Raw genomic sequence first — 26332 nt, forward strand, 5'->3', positions numbered from 1 at the left:
CAATGGACAGAAGAGAAAGTGGTCCTGAAGAGGTTCCTTTCCTGCTCATGGTCAACCAAGTGTGTCACCGGACTTAATAGGCCCATCTCTAAGTAGGAATCAAACGGCACATGATACTAAAAATAGTGTCACGTGGAGTGCATATAAGACCACAAAGAAGCCGGAGCAAGCTAGCTGTGGCTATTTAGGTGGGTGGTCCTGACTCAGGAGGGGCAAAGGTGTCATTACCAGGGTGGGCGGGAAGGATCTAGCGGCACGGCGGCCTGAGTGCACGCTCCTTCACGCTTCCAACATTATGAAATCAAGGACTCAGATCTAACTTGGGTGACAGTTCAGGGTTATAATGGAGTGAGAGCGTCACTGGTGCATGCTACTTAGTTTGAGGAACATTGCTTCTCAAAACATGTTAGGCAAACCTCCTCATCTTGGGGCTCCGGATACTGAAGAGAAGTCTTCTACTTTCTCAGGCTGCCCTCTGGGCGACAGGCGCATCCTAAGCCGGAAGAGCAGGCGCCGGCACGTCCGCGCCCAGCCGGACCTTCCCTCCCGGAGCGGCCCCAATCCTTGCAACGCTAGCAGGGCGACGCCTACACAGCAGCAACCGGACGGGACTGGGGGCTGGGGTCGAGGCTTGGACGGAGGATTGTTTTCCATGTTTTGGCCCTGGCTGGTCAGTTCTGAAAACTGCGGGCACCGGGCGTTTCCTGGGCCGCGCACACAGAGGCGTAATCTTGGTCCTTCCCGGCCTACGTAGGTTGACGTAAGCGTTGCATCGCCTCAGAGGTCGGGAAGGGTCAATATTTTAAAATTCAAGTCTCTTTTGTAGATGTGAGCGCGGGTTGTATGAGGCTAACTTAGTTTCTCGACCACGCAAACGGCGAAGGTAACAGGACGTTTCAGCCGGGAGCAGGGAGACTCTCCCTCGGAGCCGACGCGGCCGAGCCACGCGTCACTTCCGTCGCAGCGGGGCTGGGCGGTGCCAAGATGGACGCTGCGCGGGCCCGGGAGCAGCTCCGGCGGCGGTACCTGTTTCCTGCCGAGGCCCGGCCGGACGGCGAGGGCGACGCCAGGCCCGGTGAGGCGCCCCGCGGGCCGCGCTCCGAGCTGCGCTCGCCTTCCGAGGCCGTGGCGGTCGGGAGGACCGGGTCCATTTCCCAAGGCTGCAAGTAGTTGTGCAAGTTGCGTGTTCGGTGTCCTGCTGTTAGGATTCCGTGGAGAGCGGACACCCATTGAAATGGAAACTACCCAGAAGTCTTATGAATTTACCCAAGAACGTACTTGAACCCAGCACACGAAGACGTGTGTGCAAAGGCTGTCACTTCAGCATTGCTTGTAATAGAGACTGAGTGGAAGTATGCTAGTTGCTTGTCAGCAGGGATCTGGTTAAGCTTGGGTGTCTCACTGCCAGATACATCACAGGTGTCAATGTGGGTGGTTTTCAGAGGGAAGCGCAGAACAGTGCCACCATTTGGTACAAAACAGATGCATACTGTAAGGAAGGAGGAATAGGTACTGTTGGTTGAGTAAAGATGGGAGGCAGTTCTAGGCCTTTTTGTCCTGTGTGCTGTGAAACCATTGTTTTAGCTTTTCAAAATAATCACAAGCAGTGCCTCGCCCAGGCATAGCTGGGCATGATGTAAGTTTTGAGGGTATCTTCCACAGCATGTATTATGAACAAGCTCTCCAAAGATTCTGATGGCCACCTGAAACCCAGAACCTCCCATGAACCTACAGTGTGTGTGTCAGAGTTACTTCTCAGTTTGTTTCCCAGATGTAAGAAATGACGTGCCTATCACCTTTCCTGACCATGCTGTGCCGGGAGCTCTGGTGTGCCGTTTCATGTGTGACCTCCACGAAAGCTTGTTTAAAATGTTTTGATATAAACAGATGCCAAAGATTACAAGACCGTTTTGTGAACTTACATTCGCGTTTGACATTTTTCTTAATTAACAAGATTAATTTCATTCCCAAAGGAAACATGGGATAGTGTTAAAATTCTTATGTTTCCAAAGTGTCATTGTATCCAAAAGTTTGTGAAATGTAAATTTGATTTCAAAATTTATTTAGAGAAAATAAGTTGATGTATTGAACATATTTTTTACTGAGTTCCTATTGTTTCTGCAAATATAAATCTACCTTTTTTATTTTTTAAAAAGTATTTTTAAATTTTTAAAGGGAGAGGCAGATAGAGAGAATGGGCATGCCAGGGCCTCTTGCCACTGCAAACGAACTCCAGATGCATGTGCCACTTTGTGCATCTGACTTTGTGTGGGTATTGGGGCATCGAACCCAGGCCATTAGGCTTTGTAACAAGTGTCTTTATCTACTGAGTCATCTCTCTCCCCCCCCTTTTTATTTTATTTTATTTATTTCTGAACCTGGATTCTTAGGCTTTGCAGACAAGTGGCTTAACTGTTAAGCCATCTCCCCAGCCCCCCTTCTTTTTTGATGCTTGGGCTAGAACTTAGTGCTTCATACATGCTGAGTATATACTGTGGTGCATCCCTGGCCCCAATATAAGCAGGTCTTGATGGCTTTACAAAAGGAAATGGTGCTATAATGGGAGAGGTTCTATTTGTTAGAAAGCTTGGGCTGTGGGGCTAGAGAGATGGTTCAGTGGATAATGTGCTTACTACTCAACCTGAATTACTTCAGTTGGAACCCCAGGCCCCACATAAAAAGTTAAAAGCTGTGGTTCCAGCATTCTGTTGCTGATGGTGAGAGGGGAAGCAGAGACAAGAATTTCCTGAAGCTTGAAGCAAGCCCAGCAAAGAACAGTAGGAAACCCTGCCTCAGATGAGTTGGCAGCGGAGGACCAACCTGGAAGTTGTCCTCTGACCTCCACACCCACCCACCCACACTCACCAGTGCACACACATGAGCACACACATACACAAAAAATTAAAAGTGTTTTAAAAAGGAGAAAGAAAGGCTCTGGATGACTTATTTTATGAAAGCTACATGTTTGTCCTCTTACTACTATGGTTAAGGTTGTAAGTAGAAAACTCCTTATTTTGCAGAAAACTCCACAGCTGTTGAGAAAAAGGAGAAGCCTCTTCCAAGGCTTAATATCCATTCTGGATTCTGGATTTTGGCATCCATTATTGTGACCTATTATGTTGATTTCTTTAAAACCCTTACAGAAAATTTTCATACTAATAGGTAAGAAAACTTTGTTCTCATAATTCATATTATATTGTCATGTTATATTGAATTCTTAACACATTTAGATAATTCCTATCTCTGCCATATATAGGATACTGGAGATGCTGGTGAGAGACAGGAATATGACAAAATGGCCAAGGCACAAAATTTTTACTTATAAGTTGCATAAATTCTGGGGATTTAATGTATGTTATATCTGGAGTGTCTTCAATACCTCCCTTCTACTCTTATGTAACTTTGTGAGGTGATGGATGTTAATTAACCTACTGTAGTAATTTAATTACTTTACAATGAATGAATACTTCATGGCATTGCATTCCTTGAATGCATACCATTTTAAATTTGTCAGTTATGCTCAGAAGAGCTGGAACAAACAAGCCAAGAGGATGTGTGCTCTGGGCATGCACAGAAGAGCGGATGAGAACTGCACATTATTTCAGTATGCCTTTTCAGCACAGTGGTTTTGGATGAGGAACGTAGTGAATTCAAGATCTTATGGTTAGAGAGATGACTTAGCAATTAATTTTTAAAAAATATTTATTTATTTGAAGGAGAGAAGCAGGGAGAGAGAGAGAGTCAGATAGTGAATGGGCACAGCAGGGCCTCCAGCCACTGCAAATAAACTCCAGATGCATGCACCTCCTTGTACATCTGACTTATGTGGGTCCTGGGGAATCTAACCTAGGTCCTTTGGCTTTGCAAGCAAGCACCTTAACCACTAAGCCATTTCTCCAGCCTGTGACTTAGCAATTAAAATGCTTGCCTGCAAAGCCTAAGGACCCAGGTTTGATTCCCCAGTACCCATATAAACCAGATGCACAAGGCAGCACAAGGGCTAGAGGCCCTGGTATGCCCATTCTCCCTCTCCCCCTCTCTGTATGGCTCTTTCTCTCTCTCTCTCTCTCTCTCTCTCTCTCTCTCTCAAATAAATAAATAAATAAATAAGTTCAATTAAAAAAAAGAAGATCTTAATCCTTGTAGAGAGGGCAGTCTGTGAGGGCAAATTGCAGGAGACCTGGAAAAGAACTGGCCAGTGAGAATGGGCCTGGGGTGTGTTTCTGAGTAGTTAAGGCTGACAGGGTAATTAGAGAGTATGACTGAGAGCTGCAGTAAAGGTCAGTGGGAGGAGTCATGGGTCGAATAGCCCCTCATTTACAGGGGTTGAGATTCCTTTAATCTGAGTCTGAGTTGATCTGGGGCACTAGCTGTTAATCACATGAGAATGATGTACAGTCCCCAGATAACAGAGAACAGAGGGAAATGTTGGTGAGTGTCAGGTGGCATGTGAGGGCTGGTTTGCTTAGAGTCCAGAGCAGTAATTGAAAGTACTGAGAAAGCCATAAAGATGCAGACAGGAATGTGGGCCTGTGGAATCATGAGAGGATGGGCATCCTGTCAGTGACTGCTGGAAGAGGAGGCCATGGAGCTGGGCTGAGCCTGGCAGAGGGGAGTCATTTAAACTGGTGCCTCAAACTGCTCAGCTACTTCCTCAGCTAGGAGTTGTTTAAATTATGGGGAAGCCGGGCGTGGTGGCGCACGCCTTTAATCCCAGCACTTGGGAGGCAGAGGTGGGAGGATCATCGAGAGTTCGAGGCTACCCTGAGACTACATAGTTAATTCCAGGTGAGCCTGGACCAGAGTGAGACCCTACCTCGAAAAAAAAAAAAATTATGGGGAAGAGAACACTTGCTTTTCTTCCTTTATTTCCATGAGAAGAACTTTTCTTAAACACTGTGACCTTCCTACCCTTCCGTTCTATTTACCTTTTCTCTGCTCATGGTATGGCTTGCCTGAATGAGTTTGAGATAAGCTGAATATAGGAGAGTGGTATCTTCTTTTTGGGAGTTGATTTCCTATAGGAAGCAGATTCTGGGACTTGATTGCCTATAGGAAGCACATTTGGGCCAGCTTTCTCATGCTTTGGTTTTATGGAGGTTACTAGGTTTGCATTGTGGTCTGAAACCTAGGGGTAGGTCTGTCTGTCAGTTCAGTATTGGGAAAAGCTTTGCCATCACTCCCCCAAACCATGATTTCCCCACAGGTCTGTTGGCAGCAAAACTGACATTTAGTTTTCATCAGCCTAAATGCTTCATGTGTTAGTTGGTTTAAAACTTGGGCTGGGAAAGAGAGAAGAGAACCTGAAACACCACCAGCAGCAGGGGTCCTTCATTCATAAGCTTGAGATGGTTCTGGCTTTGTGTGCCAGGGATGAGGGGGGTGTATTTGTGACCCTTCAGCAGCTTATTCTAGGCTGCCACAGACTCATTACCAGGCCTACTAGGCCATGTGCCTGCCTGCTGTGTAGGTATCTGCATGGGATGTTGGGCAGGTTATTGATAGACCTTTTCAAGGTTTTAGGAGACATCATCTTTTACTCCTATTATGATTGTCTTGTGTAGGTAGTATCAGGCACTGAGAGGTCATGGGTATTCAGGCCATTTTATGTCTGGAAGAGCACATACCCTTCCTTTGGCTCTTACATTCTTTCCGCCATCTCTTCCATAATGGACCCTGAGCCTTGAAAGGTGTGATAGAGATGTTTCAGTGCTGAGCACTCCTCTGTTATATCTTCTCAGCACCATGGTGCCTTTTGAGTCATCTCAAAGTTACCATCATCTTACAAGAGAAGCTTCTTTAACCAAAAGGGAGAGTAGCATAAATATATGGGTAAGAACATTAAGAGAAGTGGTTACTGGGCAGTTTGGTGGCAGACACCAGCAGATGTTACACTCCTAGGACTTATGACTTCCACCTTCATAAGTTTTCAGTATCAGGCATGTATTCCTTCTTGTGGAATGGGCCTCCAGTCCAATTAGAGAGCAGTTGGTTTCCTCCATAACAGACATACCACTATTGCACCCATTGGCTCATTTGGCCTGGCTAGCCAAATTTAAGGCTTGCAGTGTCCACTGTTGATTATCTCTACTGGTGAGTTCTCTCTCTCATTGAACTGCCTGCAGCATAGCTTTTTCCAGCTTTCTGTCAGCTGGTCTATACAGGAGAACTTTTCAGCTCAGATCCAGCAGGATTTCTCAGTGACCTTGCAGCCCAAGCATGTGGAGTCTTCAGTAACAGGGTCTTACCATCTGTTCCTGGTGGGAAACCAAAAGCCTCAGCAATGGCCTGTAATATTTTGGGGGCATCAGGAAACTCTGGCCAACAGCTCACTGGAAGATATCCTATCCTTGTCACTGAAAAATTTCCTGAATAATCTATGGCTTCTAAAGTAGTTTTCTATATGACTTACTCATACCCTCTTAGATTTTGATTAGCTCACCCCAACTTTCCTTTATTCAGTCTGTTCTTCTCACTTACACCTATCCACCCCATTAATCTACTTCTACTTCTACTTAAGTCCCCCCTCCTTCTTTTTTCTTCCCTTTATATCTCCTTTCTGGCTTATTGGCCTCTGCTACTGGGTTTTATTCCAACTCACATAGATGTCCAAACATTTGTAGGTAGGATCCACATATGAGAGAGAACATGTGATATTTGGCCTTCTGGGCCTGGGTTACCTCACTAAGTACAATCCTTTTAAGGTCCATCTATTTTCCTGCAAATTTCATTTTTCTTTACTGCTGAATAGAACACCATTGTATAAATGTACAACGTCTTCATTATCCACTCATCAGCTGAGGGACATCTAGACTGGCTCCATTTCCTAGCTGTTGTGAGTAGAGCAGCAATAAACATGGTTATGCAGGTATCTCTAAGGTACTTGGAAGAGTCCTTAGGATATATGCCTAGGAGAGGTATAGCTGGGTCATATGGTGAATCTATTTTTATCTGTCTCAGGAATCTCTACACTTATTTCCACAATGGCTATACCAGAGTGTATTCCCACCAACAGTGTAGGAAGGGTTCTTCTTTTTCTGCTTCTTTTTTTTTTTCTTAAAAAAATATGCAATTTATTAATTTTTAGCTTTCATTAAACTTAGAACAAGTTATATTAAAATTAAGTCTTATGAAAATGCTTTAACATTAAGGTATTGTAGCCATTTTCAGGGACCTTAATGACCTCAACTATCCTTAAAGCTCGTAACATGGCATCACTATTGCCAGCTCTCTACATTTCTGCAGAAACACATTCAGATAAGCAGACCAATTAGTTAGCTGGCTTTTCTTTTTCTACTTCTGCCCCAGCATTTATTGTCATTTGTTTTCTTGATGGTAGTCATTCTGATAGGTAGTCATTCTCAAGAATTTTAATTTGCATTTCCCTGATGGCTAAGGATGTAGAACAATTTTTTCAGATGTTCATAGGCCATCTGTATTTCTTCTTTTGAGAACTCCCTATTTACTTCAGTAGCCCATTTTTTAATTAGGTTCTTTGATTCCTTTTTTTCTGCTTCTTTAATTTTAATTTTTTTATTGACAACTTCCATAATTGTACACAATAACCCATGGTAATTCCCTCCCTCCCCCTATTTTCCCCTGTGAAACTACAGCCTCCATCAAACCCCTTCCCCCTCTCAATCAGTCTCTCTTTTATTTTGACCAACTTTTCCTCCTATTGTGATGGTCTTGTGTAGGTATATCAGGCACTGCAAGGTCATGGATATCTAGGCCATTTTGTGTCTGGAGGTGCATGCTGAAAGGAGTCTTACCCTTGCTTTGGCTCCTACATTCTTTGTGCCACCTCTTCCACAGTGGACCCTGAGCCTTGGAAGGTGTGATAGAGATATTTCAGTGCTGAGCACGCCTCTGTCTCTCCTGTGCACCATGGTGTCTTCTGTGTCATCCCAAGGTCACTGCCATCTGAAAAGAGAAGCTTCTCTAACCAAAAGTGAGAGCAGCATTAATATATGGATATGAATATTAAGAGAAGTGCTTACTGGACAGTTTGGTGAACATAGTATATACATTTAACCAGACACCAGCAGACGTTACATCCCTAGGGCTCATGACTATCCCTGTTGTGGGTTTTCAGTATCGAGAATGAATTCTCTCCCAAGGAGTGGGCCTACAGTCCAATTAGAGAGTGGTTGGTTTCCCCCATAACAGACATGCCACTATTGTACCTGTTGACTCATTTGGCCTGACTGGCCAAATTTAAGGTTTGTAGTGTGCACTGTTGGTTATCTGTACTGGTTATTTGTCTTTCTCCCATTAAATGGCATGCTGTGTAGCTTTTTCCAGTTTCTGTCAGCTGGTCTATAGAGGGGAAGCTTTCAGGTCAGCTCCATCAGGATTTCTTCGTGACCTTGTAGCCTAAGTATGTGGAGTCTTCATCAATAGGGTCTTACCATCTATTCCTGGTGGGAAACCAAGAGCCTCAACACTGACCTGTTTTGGAGGCATCAGTGTCTTCCCTGGCCAACAACTCACTGGTAGGTATCCCATCCCTGGCACTGAAAATTTTCTAGTAACAATCTATGGCTTCTGGTTATTCCATTGTCCAAAAAAGTAGGTTTCCATATGACTTATTTATATCCTCTTAGATTTTTTGTTTTGTTTTGTTTTGAGGTGGGGTCTCACTCTAGCTCAAGCTGACCTGAAATTCACTGTGTAGTCTCAGGGTGGCCTTGAACTAATGACAATCCTCCTACCTCTGCCTCCCAAGTGCTAGTATTAAAAGTGTGCACCACTGTGCCCAGCCATCCTCTTAGATTTTGATTAGCCCTCCTTCCACCTTTCCTTTACTCAGTTTCTTCCCCTGACCTCACTTAGGCCCTTTCATCCCCATTAATCTGTTCTTCTATTTACGTATATACAATATCATCCTATTAAGTTCCCCCTTCCCTTTCTATTCCCTTTATATCCCCTTTCTCACTTACTGGCATCTACTGAGTTTTATTCCTACTCACATAGAAGTCCAATCATTTATAGCTAGGATCCACATATGAGAGAGAACATGTGATGTTTGGCTTTCTGGGCCTAGGTTACCTCACTAAGTATAATCCTTTCCAGATCCATTCATCTTCCTGCAAATTTCATAACTTCATTTTTCTTTACTGCTGAGTATAACTCCATTGTGTAAATGTGCCACATCTTCATTATGCACTCATAAGTTGAGGGACATCTAGGCTGGTTCTATTTCCTAGCTATTGTGAGTAGAGTAGCAATAAACATGATTGAGCAGCTGTCTCTAACACAGTAAGTTAAGTCCTTAGGATATATGCCTAGGAGTGGTCTAGCTGGATCATATGGTAAATCTATTTTTATCTGTCTCAGGAACCTCCACACTGATTTCCACAATGGCTGGACCAGATTGTATTCCCACCAACAGGGTAGAAGGGTTCCTCTTTTTCTACATCCTCACCAGCATTTATGGTCATTTGTTTTCATGAAGATAGCCATTCTGACATTAGTGAGATGGAATCTCAACGTAGTTTTAATCTGTATTTCCCTGATGGCTAGGGATGTAGAACTTTTTTTTTTTTTTTTAGATATTTATATGCCATTTATAATTCTTTTGAGAATTCTGTATTTTGTTCCATAGCCCATTTAAAAAATATATTATTTTTACTTATTTGAGAGAGAGAGAGAGAAACAGAGACAGAGAGAGAATGGGCATACCAGGGTCTCCAGCTGCTGCAAATGAACTCCAGATGCATGAACCACTTTGTGCATCTGGCTTACATGGATTCTGGGGAATTGAACTGTGGTCCTTTGGCTTTGTAAGCAAGTGCCTTTACCGCTAAGCCATTTCTCCAGCACCCACTGCCCATTTTTTAATTGGGTTGTTTGATTTCCTACTATTTAGTTTTTTTGAGTTCTTTGTATATTTTGGATATTAATTCTCTGTCAGATGTATAGCTGGCAAAGATTTCCTCTCATTCAGATGGCTATAGCTGCCCAGACTTACATCTAGATCCTGTATTCTGTTCTATTGATCTATGTGTCTTGTGTGTCTTGTGTGTGTGTGTGTGTGTGTATCTGCTGTTTATTACTATGGTTCTGTAATATAGGTTAAAATCAGATATGGTAATACAACCAGCCTTATTTTTGTTGCTCAGAATTGTTTTAGATATTTGAGGGTTTTGTGCTTCCAAATGAATTTTGGGATTGCTTTCTATTTCCATGGAAAAATGCTATTGGAAATTTGATGGAGATTGCATTAATTGTGTAGATTGCTTTTGGTAAGATTGCCATTTTCACCATATTAATTCTTCTAATCCAAGAACATGGGATGTCCTTCCATTTCCTAGTGTCTTCTGTAATTTCTGCCGAGTGTTTTAAAGTTTTCATTATAGAGGTCCTTTATTTCCAAGGAACTTTATTTATTTATTTATTTTTTGATGCAATTGTGAATGGGAGTAATTCTCCGATTTCATCCTTAGTGTGTTTGTTGTTAGTATATAGGAAGACTACTGATTTTTGTATGTTAGTTTGTGTCCTGCAACATTGCTATAAGTGTTTATCAGCTCTTAACAGTTTGCTGATAGAGTCTTTAGGGTCCTTTATATATAGAATCATGTCATCTGCAAGTAGTGATAATTTAATCTCTTCCTTTCCAATTTGTATCCCTTTTAAGTGTGTCTCTTGCCTTATTGCTATGGCTGAGACTTCCAGTATTATATTAAATAAAAGTGGGGACAGTGGACACTGTTGTCTTATTCTTGATTTTAGTGGAAAAGCTTCAAGTTTTTCTCCATTTCGTATTATGTTGGTTGTAGGATTACCATAAGTAGCCTTTATTATGTTGAGATATAGTCCTTCTATTTAGAGTTTCTGTAGGACTTTTTATCATGATGGGATGTTGTCAGATGCTTTTTCTGCATCTAATGAGATGATCAGTGTGATGTTTTTGTCCTCAGTCCATTTATATAATGTATTACATTTACCCATATGTTTAACCATCCCTGCATCTATAGGATAAAGCCTGCTTGGTCAGGGTGAATGATCTTTCTGATATATTCTTGTATTCTGTTTGCCAATATTTTGTTGAGAATTTTTTTTTCTCCCCTCTTCCCAGGTGGTACCGCCTCCGTGCCCCCCCTGGCCTGCTGCTCCCGCGCGTGGCCTGGGCCCTGGGATGGCGGGCAGCTCTCCAAGGACCAGGAGGGTGAAGGGGGGGGCTGGGTGGGTGGACGGGAGGAAGGGAGAGAGGGTCTGGGTGCTGACCGGCCACTTCCACCCAGAGAGAAGGGACTGGCGGGTGTACGCCAGGGGTCGAGCCCTGCAGGGACGACCACTTCGGGGATCTGGGTGGTTTGTTTTCTCCTGGACGTGGTGCCTGCCCCTCCGCCCCCTTCCGGGTCAGGAACGTGGAGCAGGAAGCAAGTCAGAACGTCAGATCTTCCAACAGGTCGGGAAGCGCCAAGTCCCTGGGGCTCGGTTCCTTCCCTTCAGGGACGAGGAGGGAGGACGCACGATCGCGGGTGGGCCTGGGCCACAGCGAGGAAGGGGCGCTGGGGCCGCAGCAGCCTGCGCCAGGAACCGCCTGTCACCCTGCGCGCCACCGCTGCCTTCCACATTCCTTCTCCTCCTCCTCCCTTGCAGGAGCCTTGTTGAGAATTTTTGCATCTCTGTTCATGAGGGAGATTGGTCTGTAAACCTGACTTTATAAATCTTCAATGTAGGAGTTTAGGATGCTAAGTATAGCTCCTTATACTCCAAGAGAAACAGCAGACGTGACCATAGGTGTTGAGTTTGCCTGCTATTCAAGTGTTGCAGTAGACTGATTGGAGCAAATTACTGGCAAATTCTAATATTCATGTGAGTAATAGAGACATTAAATCAAAACCAACAAAGTATACAAGTGTGGGGATTAAACTAAACAGATAATCTAATAAAGCCAAAGTCCCTAAGGGTGTGTGTTGCCCCCACCCTTACTCCTGTCAACTAGGAGGTTGAGATTTCTAGTCTGAAATGGGTTCCAAGTCAGCCTGGAGCCAGCGAGACCCTGCCCCCAATAATGACAGAAAAAAATCACAAAGGCTCTACAAATCAGGAAATGTTCAAAAGCAACAATAGTCAACACCAAAATACAATTTATTTGAGAATGGTAAAACCAACCAAGAATATATCATTCACATCACCTTCTTGACATGGAAAGAGAGATTAGTATTTCTAGTGCAGGCCTATCTATCTGTCTTTGTATAAGTAGTCCCAGTTACCTTTTTGGAATGGCTTCTAATCTCACCAATGCCGAGTGCCCACCTGGATCCATCTTGGTGCTAGGCAGTTGGGGGTGAATGAGTTCTCTGGTCATTCACAGCCCTGACAGTTGGGGGATGGGAGACTGCAGGAAGCCTGGAATCATGAAGGAGCCGTTCAGCTAGTCTGGTTTGTATCTCTTTCAGTAGCTGCTCAGCTGGTGCCTGCTGGTGTCTTAATTGTGAGGAGGCTGATGTGTGTGGGAAATCCCTTTACCATGTTTCTGCTTCTGTTGTTTGCACTGCCTGTGTGGGTGCTGATCTGGGCTGCTGGAGTCTTGGCAGGATTCTGGTTGGTTTTCTCCGTTCTTGGTCTCTCTTGCTTCTGTGCTGAGGTTGATAATAACTTTATACACCTTTGCTTTTCAGTAGAAGAGTATATTTTGCTGTGTTTTCTTTTATTTCCCTCCCAAGGCTGCTTTGGGGTGGCCAGTATGCCACCATCTTACCTGGGCATCAATTATTCTTAATACTTTAAGTTGAAGGAAATTGTAGAGTTAAATGATTGTATGCAGGTAATATGGGCAGGGGAGGGCAATTGCAGCAGTAAGTGGAAGGGCATGGGACCACATGCTCTTGTTGCACAGGTGGTACACAGACAAAGGACCAGGGCTGTAGGGGATGCAAAGACAGTGAAATCGTAGACCTGTCCTTGGCAGAAGTGGCCACTTAGAGGCAAAAACATGGATGCATACACAAGAACCACGGGTTTGAGTAGTTGTGTTTTTGGTCAGAACTCAGTAGTGGTGGTCTCAGAAACTGTGGATGGAATGAGAGGGGTGCATAAAAGGGCGGAATTCTGCTCTTGAAAGTGGCTTATTCTCTAAGACCTGAGCTCAAGCCTAAGTAAGTTTAAAGTATTAGGTTTCCTTAAATCTATTCTGAGCTAGTAGGTTGGGTGTTCAGTGATAGGAAAGACAGGTCAATATTGAAACAAAACATGTTATCAAGATCTTGGGAAGGCATAGTTTTTGTTTTTGTTTTTTAATTTTTTAATTTATTTATTTGAGAGCGACAGACACAGAGAGAAAGACAGATAGAGGCAGAGAGACAGAATGGGCGCGCCAGGGTCTCCAGCCTCTGCAAACGAACTCCAGACGCGTGCGCCCCCTTGTGCATCTGGCTAACGTGGGACCTGGGGAACGGAGCCTCGAACCGGGGTCCTTAGGCTTCACAGGCAAGCGCTTAACCGCTACGCCATCTTTCCAGCCCAAGGCATAGTTTTTAAACGCTCTTTGTTGACTGTTTTGTGGCAATGTATACCTGTAATCCCAGCACTCGAAAGGCAGCAGCAGGAGGATCACTGCAAGTTCAGTACCAGCATGGTCAACATAGCCAGACCCTGTCTCAAAAAAAAAAAAAAAAAATTAAAATAAGACCCAAAATACTGATTGTGTGTGTTAAAATGAAAGGGAAAACCCAACTGAAACTGCAATCCCAGATATTTCAGACTTTTCTTAGAACCAAAACTTTAGAAAATGGGACAAGACAGAGGTGACTGAGGAACAGTCTGGGTTGAGGCCATTGACTTGCAGTATTATATTTGTTCAGAGAGTTTTAAATTATGTTTTCATCTTTTCCCATATTTAGAATGAGCAACTGTACCAGGCATGTGTATGAAATCAGAAGGAAGAATTCAGACAAAGCAAGAGTACCATGGTTTGGGTTCAGGGCTCCTCAACTGTTCTTACATCCTTGACCTTTAAGGAATCTTTTTTTTATTATTAAAAAATTGGCTTAGCAGTTAAGGCATTTGACTGCAAAGCCAATATCCTGGTTCGACTCTCCAGGACCCACGTAAGCCAGATGCACAAGGGGCCACATGCATCTGGAGTTCATTTGCAGAGACTGGACACCCTAGCATGCCTATTCTCTCTCTCTCTCTTTCTCTCAGCCTTTTTCTTTCTCCCAAATAAATAAAATATATTTTAAAAAATGTTTTCAAGCCGGGCGTGGTGGCACACGCCTTTAATACCATCACTTGGGAGGCAGAGGTAGGAGGATCGCTGTGAGTTCGAGGCCACCTTGAGACTCCATAGTGAATTCCAGGTCAGCCTGGGCTAGAGTGAAACCTTACCTCGAAAAACCAAAAAAAAAAAAAAGTTTTATTTATTTATTTGAGGGAAGGAGGGAGGGAAGGGGGGGGGAGAGAGAGAGAGAGGGAGAGAGAGAGGGAGGAAGGGAGACAGGGAGGGAGAGAGAATTGATATGCCAGGGCCTCTAGCCAGTGCAAATGAACTCCAGATGCATGCACCATCTTGTGTGTCTGTCTTTATGTAGGTGCTGGGGAATCCAATATGAGTCCTTTGGCTTTGCCAGCAAGTGCCTTAACTGATAAGCCATTTAAAAATATTTTTATTTGTTTGTTTATAAGAGGGATAGGGTGATATACAGATAAAGAGAATGGGTGAGCCAGGGCCTCTAGCCACTGCTATGAATGAATTCCAGACCCTTGTGCTACCTTGTGATCTGGCTGTCTCGTACATGCTGAAGCAGGTTTTAGGTGCAGTCAGCAAATAGATTGCCCTTTGGAAACAGGAGGTGTAGAAAGTCACTGTCCTGAAGTTTGAAAGAAAATGCAGTGCTGTAGCCAGGGTGCTTCCCTGGCTGACTGACTGGTTTATGAACACATGCGTGGTGAATGTAAAGCTCCTCCACTGGACAGACTGAGCTGAAAGCAGGTCATTGTGGGTCGTCTGTTCTTTCCGGGAGTCAGTGAGGACTGTGGAAAGAGGTGGTCATAGTCTGTGTGCTGCCACACTTCACATTATTTTTGTCTCCACAGTTGGTTTCTCTTCGGCAGTGCCTTGTTGCTTGTGAGTGTGTCCGTTGCACTGTACTGTATAGTCTATCTGGAGTGGTACCGTGGCATTGAAGAGTATGATGTTAAGTTTCCAGCACTGGTGCCTGTTACCACCGCTACTTTCATTGCAGCAGGAATTTGGTAAGTTAATGTTGAAATGATGAATGTGAATGAAAAACTTGTATGATTCTAAAGAAGAAACAAGTTGCACTACAAAAATAGACCTTGCTGTTCTCTTGTCTCCCTTTTTTATTTCCCTCCCTTCCTTCTTCCCTCCCCCTTCTCTCTTCCCTGCCTGCCCCTCTTTCTTCCTTTTTCTCTCTTCCTCATTCCCCACTTAGTTATTAAGGCACAAATGGTGATGTTCTGTACTTATTCCATTTGGCTTTTTAAATCTTTTTCATTGTGTTTACAATATATACCAAAAAACAAAAGTATAGCTGAATGAATTAATCATGAAATGAGCATTAGTGCAGATCTCACTTAGATCAAATATGATCTAGGCCTGGAGAGAGAGCTTGGCAGTTAAGGAGCTTGCCTGTGAAGCCCGAGGACCCAGGTTTTACTCCTCAGGACCCACATAAGCCATGTGCACAAGGTAGCACATGCATCTGGAGTTCGTTTTTAGTGGCCAGAGGCTCTGACATGCTCATTCTCTTGCTCTCTCAAATAAATAAAATATTTTTTAAAAGATCCAAGCTAGCAATCTGTTAGCCCTGTCCTGTCCCTCCACTGCCCTCTCTGCTGCAGTTAACTGCTTTTGCATCCCGTTATACTCTGAGCTTTGACTTCAGAGATTCATATCGTGTGCATTCTTTTATATCTGACAGCACATGTGCAGCTTGCACAGTGGTTCACAACACTGCCAGTCATTCCACTGTACAGTTGATCATGATATCTGCGCAGCTGCTGTGAGCACCTGTGGGCTGCTTCCAGCTTGGAGTTTTCTTTCTAGAAGGATGTCATTAAGAACATACTTGAGGGCTGGAGAGATGGCTTAGCGGTTAAGTGCTTGCCTGTGAAGCCTAAGGACCCCGGTTCGAGGCTCGGTTCCCCAGGTCCCACGTTAGCCAGATGCACAAGGGGGCGCACGCGTCTGGAGTTCATTTGCAGAGGCTGGAAGCCCTGGCGCGCCCATTCTCTCTCTCTTCCTCTATCTGTCTTTCTCTCTGTGTCTGTCGCTCTCAAATAAATAAAAATTAAAAAAAAAAAAGAACATACTTGACCTCTGTTTTTTAAAATATTTTATTTTATTTATTTATTTTTAGCCAGAATTAAATTTTATTTCACATTGATAAAAACCAAGAAAAACATGTACATTTTCTCACATTACAGCACAAGTCAATGGAATATGTCTCGCTATAAATAAGAACTTATTTATTTGCTTAATTGAACTGTTCTTAAAGGTAAAGCAAAATGGTATATTAAATGATTGTTAAAATTTTTAAAATGAGACAAACATATGGCTTCATTGTTAACATCCTATCTAGTCCATTATTAAATTATTTCCATTATCAATTAGCAAGCATTTATAAAGATGCATTATTTATTTATTTATTTATTTGAGAGTGACAGACAAACAGAGAGAAAGAGGCAGATAGATAGAGAATGGGTGCATCAGGGCCTCCAGCCACTGCAAACAAACTCCAGATACATGCACCACCTTGTGCATCTGGCTTATGTTGATCTGGGCAATTGAGCCTCATATTGGGGTACTTGGGCTTCACTGGCAAGCACTTAACTGCTAAGCCATCTCTCCAGCTTGGGATTTTATTTAAAGATGCATTCTTAACATTGTTTTGGTAAGTTGAAATACAGCAGAAAAATTAACACAGTTCAAAAATATCAATTGTATATTTCTGCTACATATTAAATTGTGTGATAAGTATTGTGTTAAGGTTCAGATTCTTATTAATTTTTTTTTTTTTTTGGTTTTTCGAAGTAGAGTTTCACTCTAGCTCAGGCTGACCTGGAATTAATTCACTATGTAGTCTCAGGTAGCCTTGAACTCATGGTGATCCTCCTACCTCTGCATCCCAAATGCTGGGATTAAAGATGTGCACCACCACACCTGGCAATCTTCTTTTATTTGTTTTTATTTTTATTTTTTGTTTATTTTTACTTATTTATTTGAGAGTGACAGAGAGAGAGAGGGAAAGAGGCAGATATATATATGTAGAGAGAGAATGGATGCACCAGGGCCTCCAGCCACTGCAAATGAACTCCAGACATATGCTCCCCCCCCCCCTTGTGCATTTGGCTAACATAGGTCCTGGGGAATCGAGCCTCGAACCAGGGTCCTTAGGCTTCACAGGCAAGCACTTAAGCACTAAGCCATCTCTCCAGCCCTGTTTTGTTTTTTTTTTTTTTTTTTTTTTTTTTGAGGTAGGGTCTTACTCTAGCCCAGGCTGACCTGGAATTCCCTATGTATTCTCAGGGTGGTTGAGAACTCATGGCAGTCCTCCTCCCTCTGCCTTCTGAGTGCTGTGATTAAAGGCATGCACCACCACACCCGGCTATGATTAGTCTTGATTAGCCATAAATTTGTTTTAAGTACTTTTAGCACTTTAAATACTTTTGGACAGTTTGACAATTGAAAATCAATTGTTTGTTTTTCTTTCTGTCTGCACAAGAAGACAAGAAGACTGATCTTAAAAAAATCATTTGTCTAAAATGAAAATTTAAATTAGTTCCTTGACAGATTAAAAATAAAGCAAAAATTTCTAGTAGGTTGCTTTTTGATAGTTTTTTGGTTTCAAACATCTGTAAGCTTAAACTCTACAATATAAGTAGACCTAATCATTTTAGAAATTCATAATATTTCTAAATATACCAGAACATCATCTAACCTTTCAGTTGTTTACAAAAAAAAGACTATTTAACTATCATCATTACTTGTATTGAAGATTCTAATAACTATAGAGGTCTGAATTTGGACTGAGTTATTTGAAATACATAAAGTAATGTTTGGTTTCTTTTAAATATACCTAGATTTTTAAATACCATATGTTTGTGATTTAGAATGCCAAGTTATAGTATATATTGGTGGATTTCTATGGCAGGGGAGCGATATTTGATCTGCTATCGAAATTTATTTTTATTAATTTATTTGAAAGGGAGAGAGAGAGAAGAAGAGAGCTAGAGAGAGAAAATGGGCACACCAGGGCCTCTAGCCACTGCAAATAAACTCCAGATGCATGTGCCACCTTGTGCATCTGGCTTACATGGGTCCTGGGGAATTCAACCTGGGTTCTCTGGCTTTGCAGGCAAGTGCCTTAACTGCTAAGCCATCTCGCCAGCCCTCTGGTTTTAAAAAATATTTTATTTATTTAGTTAGTTATTACTTATTTAAGAGAGAGAGAAAGAGAGAGAATGGGCATGCCAGGGCTTCCAAGCCATTGCAAATGAACTCCAGATGTATGTGGCACCTGTGCTTCTGGCTTACATGGGTCCTGAGGAATTGAACCAAAGTCCTTTGGTTTTGTAAGCAAATTCCTTAGCCACTCTGCCATCTCTCTAGACCCTTTTTTTTTTTTAAAGAAAGTATTTCATTTATTTATTTTAGAGAGAACGTGAAGGAGAGAATGGGTACGCCAGAGCCTCCAACCACTGCAAACTAACTCCAGATGTATGTGCCACCTTTGCATCTGTCATACATGGGTTCTGGGGAATTGAACCTGGGTTGTTAGGTTTTGCAGCCAAACACCTTAACTGCTAAGCCATCTCTCTAGCCCTCTGTTGGTTTATATATGTCTGTATACTCAAGAGGTAAACATACCTACAACTTCAGTAGAGGATGCCAGACTCTTCCAGGATGTTATATTGCCAGCCATTGGCCTGTATCCAGGGATTCAACCTGCCACTGACTTACACAAACTTCATATGTACTAAACAGTCTTTTTTCTTACCTTTGTTCCCTAACTAAGATAGCAGAATGATGATTTGCATAGTGTTTACATTGTATTGGATACTGCCCAGAACCCTGGAGATGGGATTGAAAGTATGGGAAGTCTGTGAGTAGGTGTTCATGCCCCCGAGTGCTGGATTATAGATATGTGTCACCACACCCAACCTGCTCTTGCAGTTTTTTTTTTCTTTATGTATATTGGATTTTTTTTGGTTTGGTTTGGGTTTTTGGAGGTCGGGTTTCATTCTAGTCCAGGTTCACCTCAAACTCACTCTGTAGTCTCAGGCTGGCCTTAAACTCACAGCAGTCCTCCTATCTCTGCTTCACTAGTGCTGGAATCAAAGCCTTGTGCTATCACACCCGGCTGTTCCATTAGATTTTTATTTTTTAAAAACTGTTTATTTATTTACCAGAAAGGGAGAATGGGTGCAGCAGGGTCTCCTGCTGCTACAAATGAACTCCAGACACATGTGCCATTCTGTGCATCTGGCTTTATGTGGGTACTGGGGAATCAGACTCAGGTCATTAGGCTTTGTGGGTAAGTGGTTTAACCACTTAGCAATCTTTTCAGCCTGGATTTTCTTTTTGTTTTTTGGTTTTTTTGAATTAGAGTCTCATTCTAGCCCAGGCTGACCTAGGATTCATGATGTAGTCTCAGGCTGGCCTCGAACTAACAATGATTCTCCTACCTCTGCCTCCCCAGTGCTGGGCTTAAAGGAGCACATCACCACACCCAGCTCAGAGTCTGATTTTTGAAAAAAAACATGTATCTTTATATATATATTTTCATTTTACATGACATATGCCTTCTATGACTTGATTTCAGTTGAAGAGCAGGGATATTTGACACTATGATGTGGCATTATTAACCCTTAAATGATGTGGGCATACCAATGATTGATTTTACTACTTCTCTTACAACTAAGATAATCCCAAGAAATGCTATTTTCAGTTCAGTAGATCATGTTATTTAAGATTCACATTTATCCAAGTATATATTAAAATCTATACCTATCTAGAAAACTTAACTGTTTATAACTTTTTGTGTTAGCTTCTGCTCTTGTAAATTCAGTAACTGAAAATAATTCGTACTTAAAAAGTGTTTTATTATTATTTTTTGACAAATGGCAGGATTCTGCTTTTTTTTAACTTTTTTTGTTTATTTTTTATTTATTTACTTGAGAGTGACAGACAGAGAGAAGGAGGGAGGGAGGGAGGGAGGGAGGGAGGGAGGGAGGGAGGGAGAGAGAGAGAGAGAGAGAGAGAGAGAGAGAGAGAGAGAGAGAATGGGTACGTCAGGGCTTCCAGCCACTGCAAACAAACTCCAGATGTGCTTCTGGCTAACGTGGGTCCTGGGGAATCGAGCCTCAAACTGGTGTCCTTAGGCTTCACAGGCAAGTGCTTAACCACTAAGCCATCTCTCCAGCCCAGGATTCTGCTTTTTTTTTTTATTTTTTTTATTTTTTGGATTTTTGAGGTAGGGTCTCACTCTAGTCCAGGCTGACCTGGAATTCACTATGGAGTCTCAGGGTGGCCTTGAACTCATGGCGATCCTCCTACCTCTGCCTCCCAAGTGCTGGGAAGGATTCTGCTTTTTAATCCAGTGTGCAAGCAAGCCTGTGTCTTTTCAATGGTGCATTGAGGCCATTGATATTAAGAGTTATTATTCAAAGGTATGCATTTATTCTCGCCATTTTTCTTATTTTGTAGTGTTTCCTGTTTTCCCTTTACTCATTTAACTGTTATTTGAGGGTGGTTGATTTTTTCCTATTTCCTCCTGTGTGCGATTTTCTTTCTCTTCGGCATTAAGAATTCCTTCAAGTAGTTTCTGCAGAGCTGGTTTAGCTGTCATAAATTCTTTTAGCCTGTTTTTTTTTTTTTTTTTTTTTTTTTTTTTTTTTTGTGTGTGTGTGTGTAATGTCCTTATTTCTCAGGATAAAGTAATCTTGGTTGGCAGTTATCTTTGAATGATGTATTCCAAGCCCTTATGGCTTCTAAAGTTTGTGTTGAGTAATCTGCAGTTATTCTGATGGGCTTGCCTTTGTAGGTGACTTGCTTCTTCTCTTTAACTGCTTTCAATATATTTTCTTTGGTTTGAATGTTTAGTAGTTTAATTATAACATGGTGAGGAGAGGTTCTTTCCAGGTTTTGTCTGTTTGGTGTTCTAAAAGCTTCTTGTATCTGCATTGGCATTTCTTTCCCAATGTAAAGAAAATTTTTTCTATAATTTTGTTGGAAATACCTACTAAGCCTCTGGATTGAAATTCTTCTCCTTCTCTTATGCCCTGAATTCTTATGTTTGATCTTTTCATAATGTTCTGGATAGCTTGAAATTTCCATTCATACCTTTCTATTAGCTTGTCTTTCCCTTTGTTGGACTGTATTATATCTGCCACCTGGTCTTGTAGTTTAGATATTCTGCCCTTTCCTTCATCCATTCTACTGGAGAGCTTTCCACAGAGGCTTTTTTTTTTTTTAATTTCAGTGACTCTATTCTTCAGAGCCAGGATTTCAGCCTAGTTTTTCTTCAGTATTTCTATTTCCTTACTCATGTCTTATAATGACCTCTTTACTTCATGAAGCTGATTTCCTGTATTCTCTTTCAGAAATTTGTTTTCTTTAATTACTTTGTTTTCTTCTTTGATTCCCTTCATTTCTTCTCTGATTTCTTTGAGCATAGATGCCATCATTTTCTTGAAATCTTTGTCAGGCATTTCATCTAAAACAGTGTCATTGGTGATCAGTTCTGAAGGATTTATAGTTTTTGGTGGGACTGTATTGTCTTGATTCTTTGAGTTTCTTGTATTATATTGCAGCGACTTTTGCATCCTGAGTTGATTTGATGCTTGGGGTTTTCTGCTTATCTGCAGTGTTCCCAGACATCGCAATCCTCTTCTATCTACCCTCAGGATATGAGTTCAAGGTGTCAGGTATAGCTCTTGTCCCCCAGCCAAACCACAGAAGTAATCCTCGGTGTTGAGTTTGATTGCTAAGCAAGTGGTCTAGTGGACTGGGTGGAATAATTTACTAGCAAATTCCAAACTTCAACTGAGTACTATACATAATCAATAAAAAACAGCACAGAGTATGCAATTGTGGGGATTAAAACCAACAGATAGTCTTATAAAGCCAAAATCCCCGAGGGTGTGTGTTGTTCTACACCCTTAATCTTGTCAGCTGAGAGGTAGAGATTTCTGTCCTGAATTGGGGTCCAGGTAAACCTGGATCTAGATCAGACCCTGCCCCCAATAATGACAGAAGCAAAAAACAAAGGCCCTATGTATATGAAAGTACCAAAGGCAATAAAATTCAACCACCAAATACAGGCTATTTGAAAATGGTAATATATACCCCATAACCTGCCCTGACAGGGAAAGGAGACTAGCTCTTGCAGGACTGTGTTCCCGTTTTTGTTTGATTGTTTTTTTTTTTTTTTGTCAGTCAGCCTCATTACCTTTTGGGGTGGCTTCCAATCTCACCAATGATCAGTGCCCGCCTCCATCCCTCCGTGTTGTGCGGTGCAGCTGTACCCCTGATCTGCTCTACTGGCTGCATTGCCGCTGGGGGCTGAATCCTGGAGGTTCTTGGTTCTGATGGTGGGGGATAGGAGAGTTCAGACTTCTGGAGTTGATCGCACTTTCAGTAGCCCTTTAGTTGATCTCAGCTGTCTTTCCTTCAAATTTCTTAACTTTGCAAGAATGCTGATGGAGTTGAAACATCTGTTGCTTGATCTCTGCTGCTGCTGCCGTCGCCTGGCGCAGATTGCATGCGCGATTGCCTCAGTGGGATCTGGCCTTTTTCCTCCTTTCTGGTGGGTCTTGGTCTCTCTGCATTCTCTGCTGTGTCTATGAGTTACCTATACTTCTTCAATTTTCTGAAGAAGAGTGTATTTTGCTGGGGTTTTGCTTAAATCCCTCCCTAGGCTGGTTTGGCGTGGCTCCTAAGCTGCTATTTTACCCGGAATCCCCCTTTCCTTCTTTTTCTTTTCTTTTTTTCAAATATTGTTATGTACTTATTTATTTGCCAGCAGAGGGGCAAAGGGAGGGAGGGGTGGAACAATGGAGGGAGAGAGAATAGGAGCAGCAAGCCTTTTGCCACTGCAAATGAACTCCATATGCATGAGACAGTTTGTGTTTCTTATGTGGGTGCTGGGGAACCAAACCCAGGCTGTTAGGTTTTGCAAGCAAATGCCTTTAAACACTGAGCATTCTCCCTATCTCTCCATTAAAAGTTTTTTTAAAAACTTTTTATTGACAGCTTCCATAATTATAGACTTTCCCCCTCACAAATCCAGTCTCCATCATATCTCCTTTCCTCTCAATTTATCTCTCTTTTATTTTGGTGTTTTCATCTTTTCCTTCTAGTATGAAGGTCCTGTGCAGGTAGTGCCAGACAGTGCAAGGTCATAGGTATCTAGCCCATTTTTGTTTTTTGTTTTTTATTTTTTTTTTGAGGTGGGGTCTCACTCTAGCCCAGGCTGACCTGGAATTCACTATGTAGTTTCAGGGTGGCCTTGAACTCATGGTGATCCTCCTACCTCTGCCTCCTGAGTGCTGGGATTAGAGGCATACGCCACCATACCCAGCTCCATTCTATTTTTAAGAGGAAATGCTTTAGACTTTTTTTCCACAACCACTTTAATTCTTGGTCCAATTTAAACACTGACATAAAGAGATTTAATGTTGTATTGTGCCACTCCAGCTCCCTGTAAAGGTCTTTGGTGATCCATTCTGAGAGCTTTTTGAAGAAGTTGTGTTGTCCAATACATGTAGAGTTATCTTTCCATTATTGGTTATATCCTGTGGCTGAGAAGTGATGTATAGAGGAAGCTGCTGCCTGGAATCATGCGCTCAAATAAAACTAAATCTAGCTGTGTGTCTGCAGATCTAGCAAAGCATATTGGAGATGTTATGGCTGCTATTGTAAGTCTTCATTTGCTTTTTGTCCCTCTCAGCTTCAACGTTGCTTTGTGGAATGTGTGGTCATTTTTCACTCCCTTGCTGTTGCTTACCCAGTTTATGGGAGTTGTGATGTTCATCTCACTCCTTGGATGATTTCTGAAGGTAAGATCTCAAATGCTTTTTTTTTGGTTTTCAAGGTAGAGTCTCACTCTCCATCCCAGGCTGACCTGGAATTCACTATGTAGTCTCAGGGTGCCCTTGAATTCATAGTGATACCTACCTCTGCCTCCCACGTACTGAGATTAAAGGTATGCGCCACCATGCCTGGCTCTCAAATGCTTTTCCTAATACTGAACATGTAGAAAACATTTTTGTCATTTTCTGGACACATGGTGACACAGCTGCTTCCTGTTGGCACCAGAACTGTTCAGCCACTGGATTCAGATGAAAAGGATCAGGGCGTTTTATACAATTTAGTTCTAAGTGTCTTTTTTTTTTTCAGAGAAGGCACCCTGCATTATACAGGCAGTATGTACACCTTCCAATGTAGCTAAGTTCACAGTGAGACCATTTTATATTGAAACCAACTTAAGTCAGCATGTGCACAATACATACTGGCAAGATTGTTCTTAAAGAGGAATGTATTTTCCCCAATTGGGAGGGAATATCTGCCGTTTTCTATAAAAAGTAGACAGATGCATTGTCAACCTTTTACCTCCCGTATTATTTATAGAATTTCTATGTCCCCACAAACTATCCATCCCTGGTTCTGATGCCTTATGTACAGTATTGAGAATACTTATGTGTGATTAGGGTGAAGCACAAAGATATTCCATCTCCTCATGCCACCACATCTGAACCTGGAAAAGCTTGACTTTGTATAGCAGTTTGCAGATGTGGAAAGTGAAGCTCAGAGAAGTGGAAGTTAGAAACCAAGTGATGGGGTAATGGAGGAGCCTGGTGCCAGCTGACAGAGCAGGAGCCCTGTGGCTTTAGGGGAAAGTGGCCACGGCTGTGTGATGAAGGACTGGGCACAATCCCACTGTTGCTCTGAGATTGTCAGCACCGTGCCCTGTGTAGACAAAGTGTCCTCCAATGATTGTGCTGTGTCTAGGGACCATTGAAACCCTTGTAGTAGGCCCCTTTTTCCTGTGCACATGTGTGTCATCTCAAGTATCTCAGGGTTCCTGGGTCATTCTCACATCTCAGCACAACCCTTGGCCAACTTTCTACCTTCTCCTTCCTTCTTAGTGGCCATAGATCTCTGGCTGTTTGATGTGACTTGTAGATGTTGGGGAGCTTTGGACTTCCTGCTGGTCTGGGTATGATTGGTAAAGGAGAGCCAAGAAGTGTGGTGGTATGTAGATTGCAGTTCGCTTTTTAATGTAAATTAATGAGCTTAAGATGTTACATAAGTACTGTTTTCTTTCAGACTTAAGAACACAACAGTTAAAGTGAATGATGGGACATCAGCTTGCTGAACCCATCACCGACAGATAATAATGAAAAATTACAATGTGCTCTGGTGTCTCTGGTGTGAGTAGTTTCCTCGGAGAAAATTTGACTTCATAGCATAAACTGTTGCTTAAATGAGAATAAATTATATTTACTTGCATGCTCGTAAACAAGTGATTAATTTTTTTGTGGTACATAGAAGTCACTATTTTGCAGTGTTAATCTATTTGAATCTTTGGAAGAAGTAGTGGTTTTATTATGTGAACACAATGTACTCCCAATTTTAAAAATCCTGTTTTCTCCCACTGAAGGGCTAGCAGATTGTTGTGTAAAGAGATTGGTCATATATAAAGGAATTGTCTTGTGCCTGTAGCCCAGCATTAGTAATCACTACATGTCTCTTTGTAGGGGGCTTTTGAAGTGAGGACCAAGTGGAAGTCTGTGCTTTTTTATTTCATTTTATTTTATCATGGTGTAATTGAAGGGCTTTTTAGTATTTTTAAACAATAAACTTTTAATCATTTCTAATTGTATATAACTTTTCTGTAACACTTCAATAAAAATATTTTTCCACTTGTGCATTTTTTAATACAAACTTGAGAATAGTTTTATGTTTTTAGCTGTTAGCATTTTAACTGTAGAAATAATGGAGACCTGTCTTTAGAGCAGTTTACTGTACTCTTAAAAGACCACAAGAAGACAGTGTTTGTACATTCAAATATAAACATGCTCCCATTAAACCTGTCATAAGTATGCTGACACAGAGGTACTTGAGTTGATTCTTTTCCTTGTAAAGGGACTGATCAGTCACTGCTTGTGGGACCTTCATTCTTGCAATTGTGAACCGGGACCAATACCCTACAAGGTTGGGGTTGGGTGAAATGCCTTTTGTCGTTTGGTGGTTTGAGTGTAAAATGTCCTCCATAGCCTCATGTGAATGGATAATCCCCAGCTCGTGACTGTGTTCAGGAAGGTTTGTAGAAACGTTGGGAGGTGGAAC

General features: G+C 42.1%; 1 protein-coding gene and 1 non-coding gene across 2 annotated transcripts; one reads left to right on the forward strand and one right to left on the reverse strand.

Annotated features, from left to right (window-relative positions):
* Positions 1-601: 601 nt before the first annotated feature.
* Tmem128 (transmembrane protein 128) lies at positions 602-26091 on the forward strand. The gene is made up of 5 exons (XM_004669825.2): positions 602-1075; positions 3021-3162; positions 15052-15210; positions 23931-24039; positions 25310-26091. Exons 1-4 carry the CDS (start codon positions 985-987, stop codon positions 24028-24030), a joined length of 492 nt encoding a protein of 163 aa, XP_004669882.1. The 5' UTR covers positions 602-984; the 3' UTR covers positions 24031-24039; positions 25310-26091.
* Positions 7153-7285, reverse strand: LOC123454960. Its single transcript, XR_006633599.1, has one exon. It is a non-coding gene; the product is annotated as a small nucleolar RNA SNORA33 (small nucleolar RNA).
* Positions 26092-26332: the final 241 nt, after the last annotated feature.

Source organism: Jaculus jaculus, chromosome 14, assembly GCF_020740685.1.
Source record: "Jaculus jaculus isolate mJacJac1 chromosome 14, mJacJac1.mat.Y.cur, whole genome shotgun sequence".
Classification (NCBI taxonomy): domain Eukaryota; kingdom Metazoa; phylum Chordata; class Mammalia; order Rodentia; family Dipodidae; genus Jaculus; species Jaculus jaculus.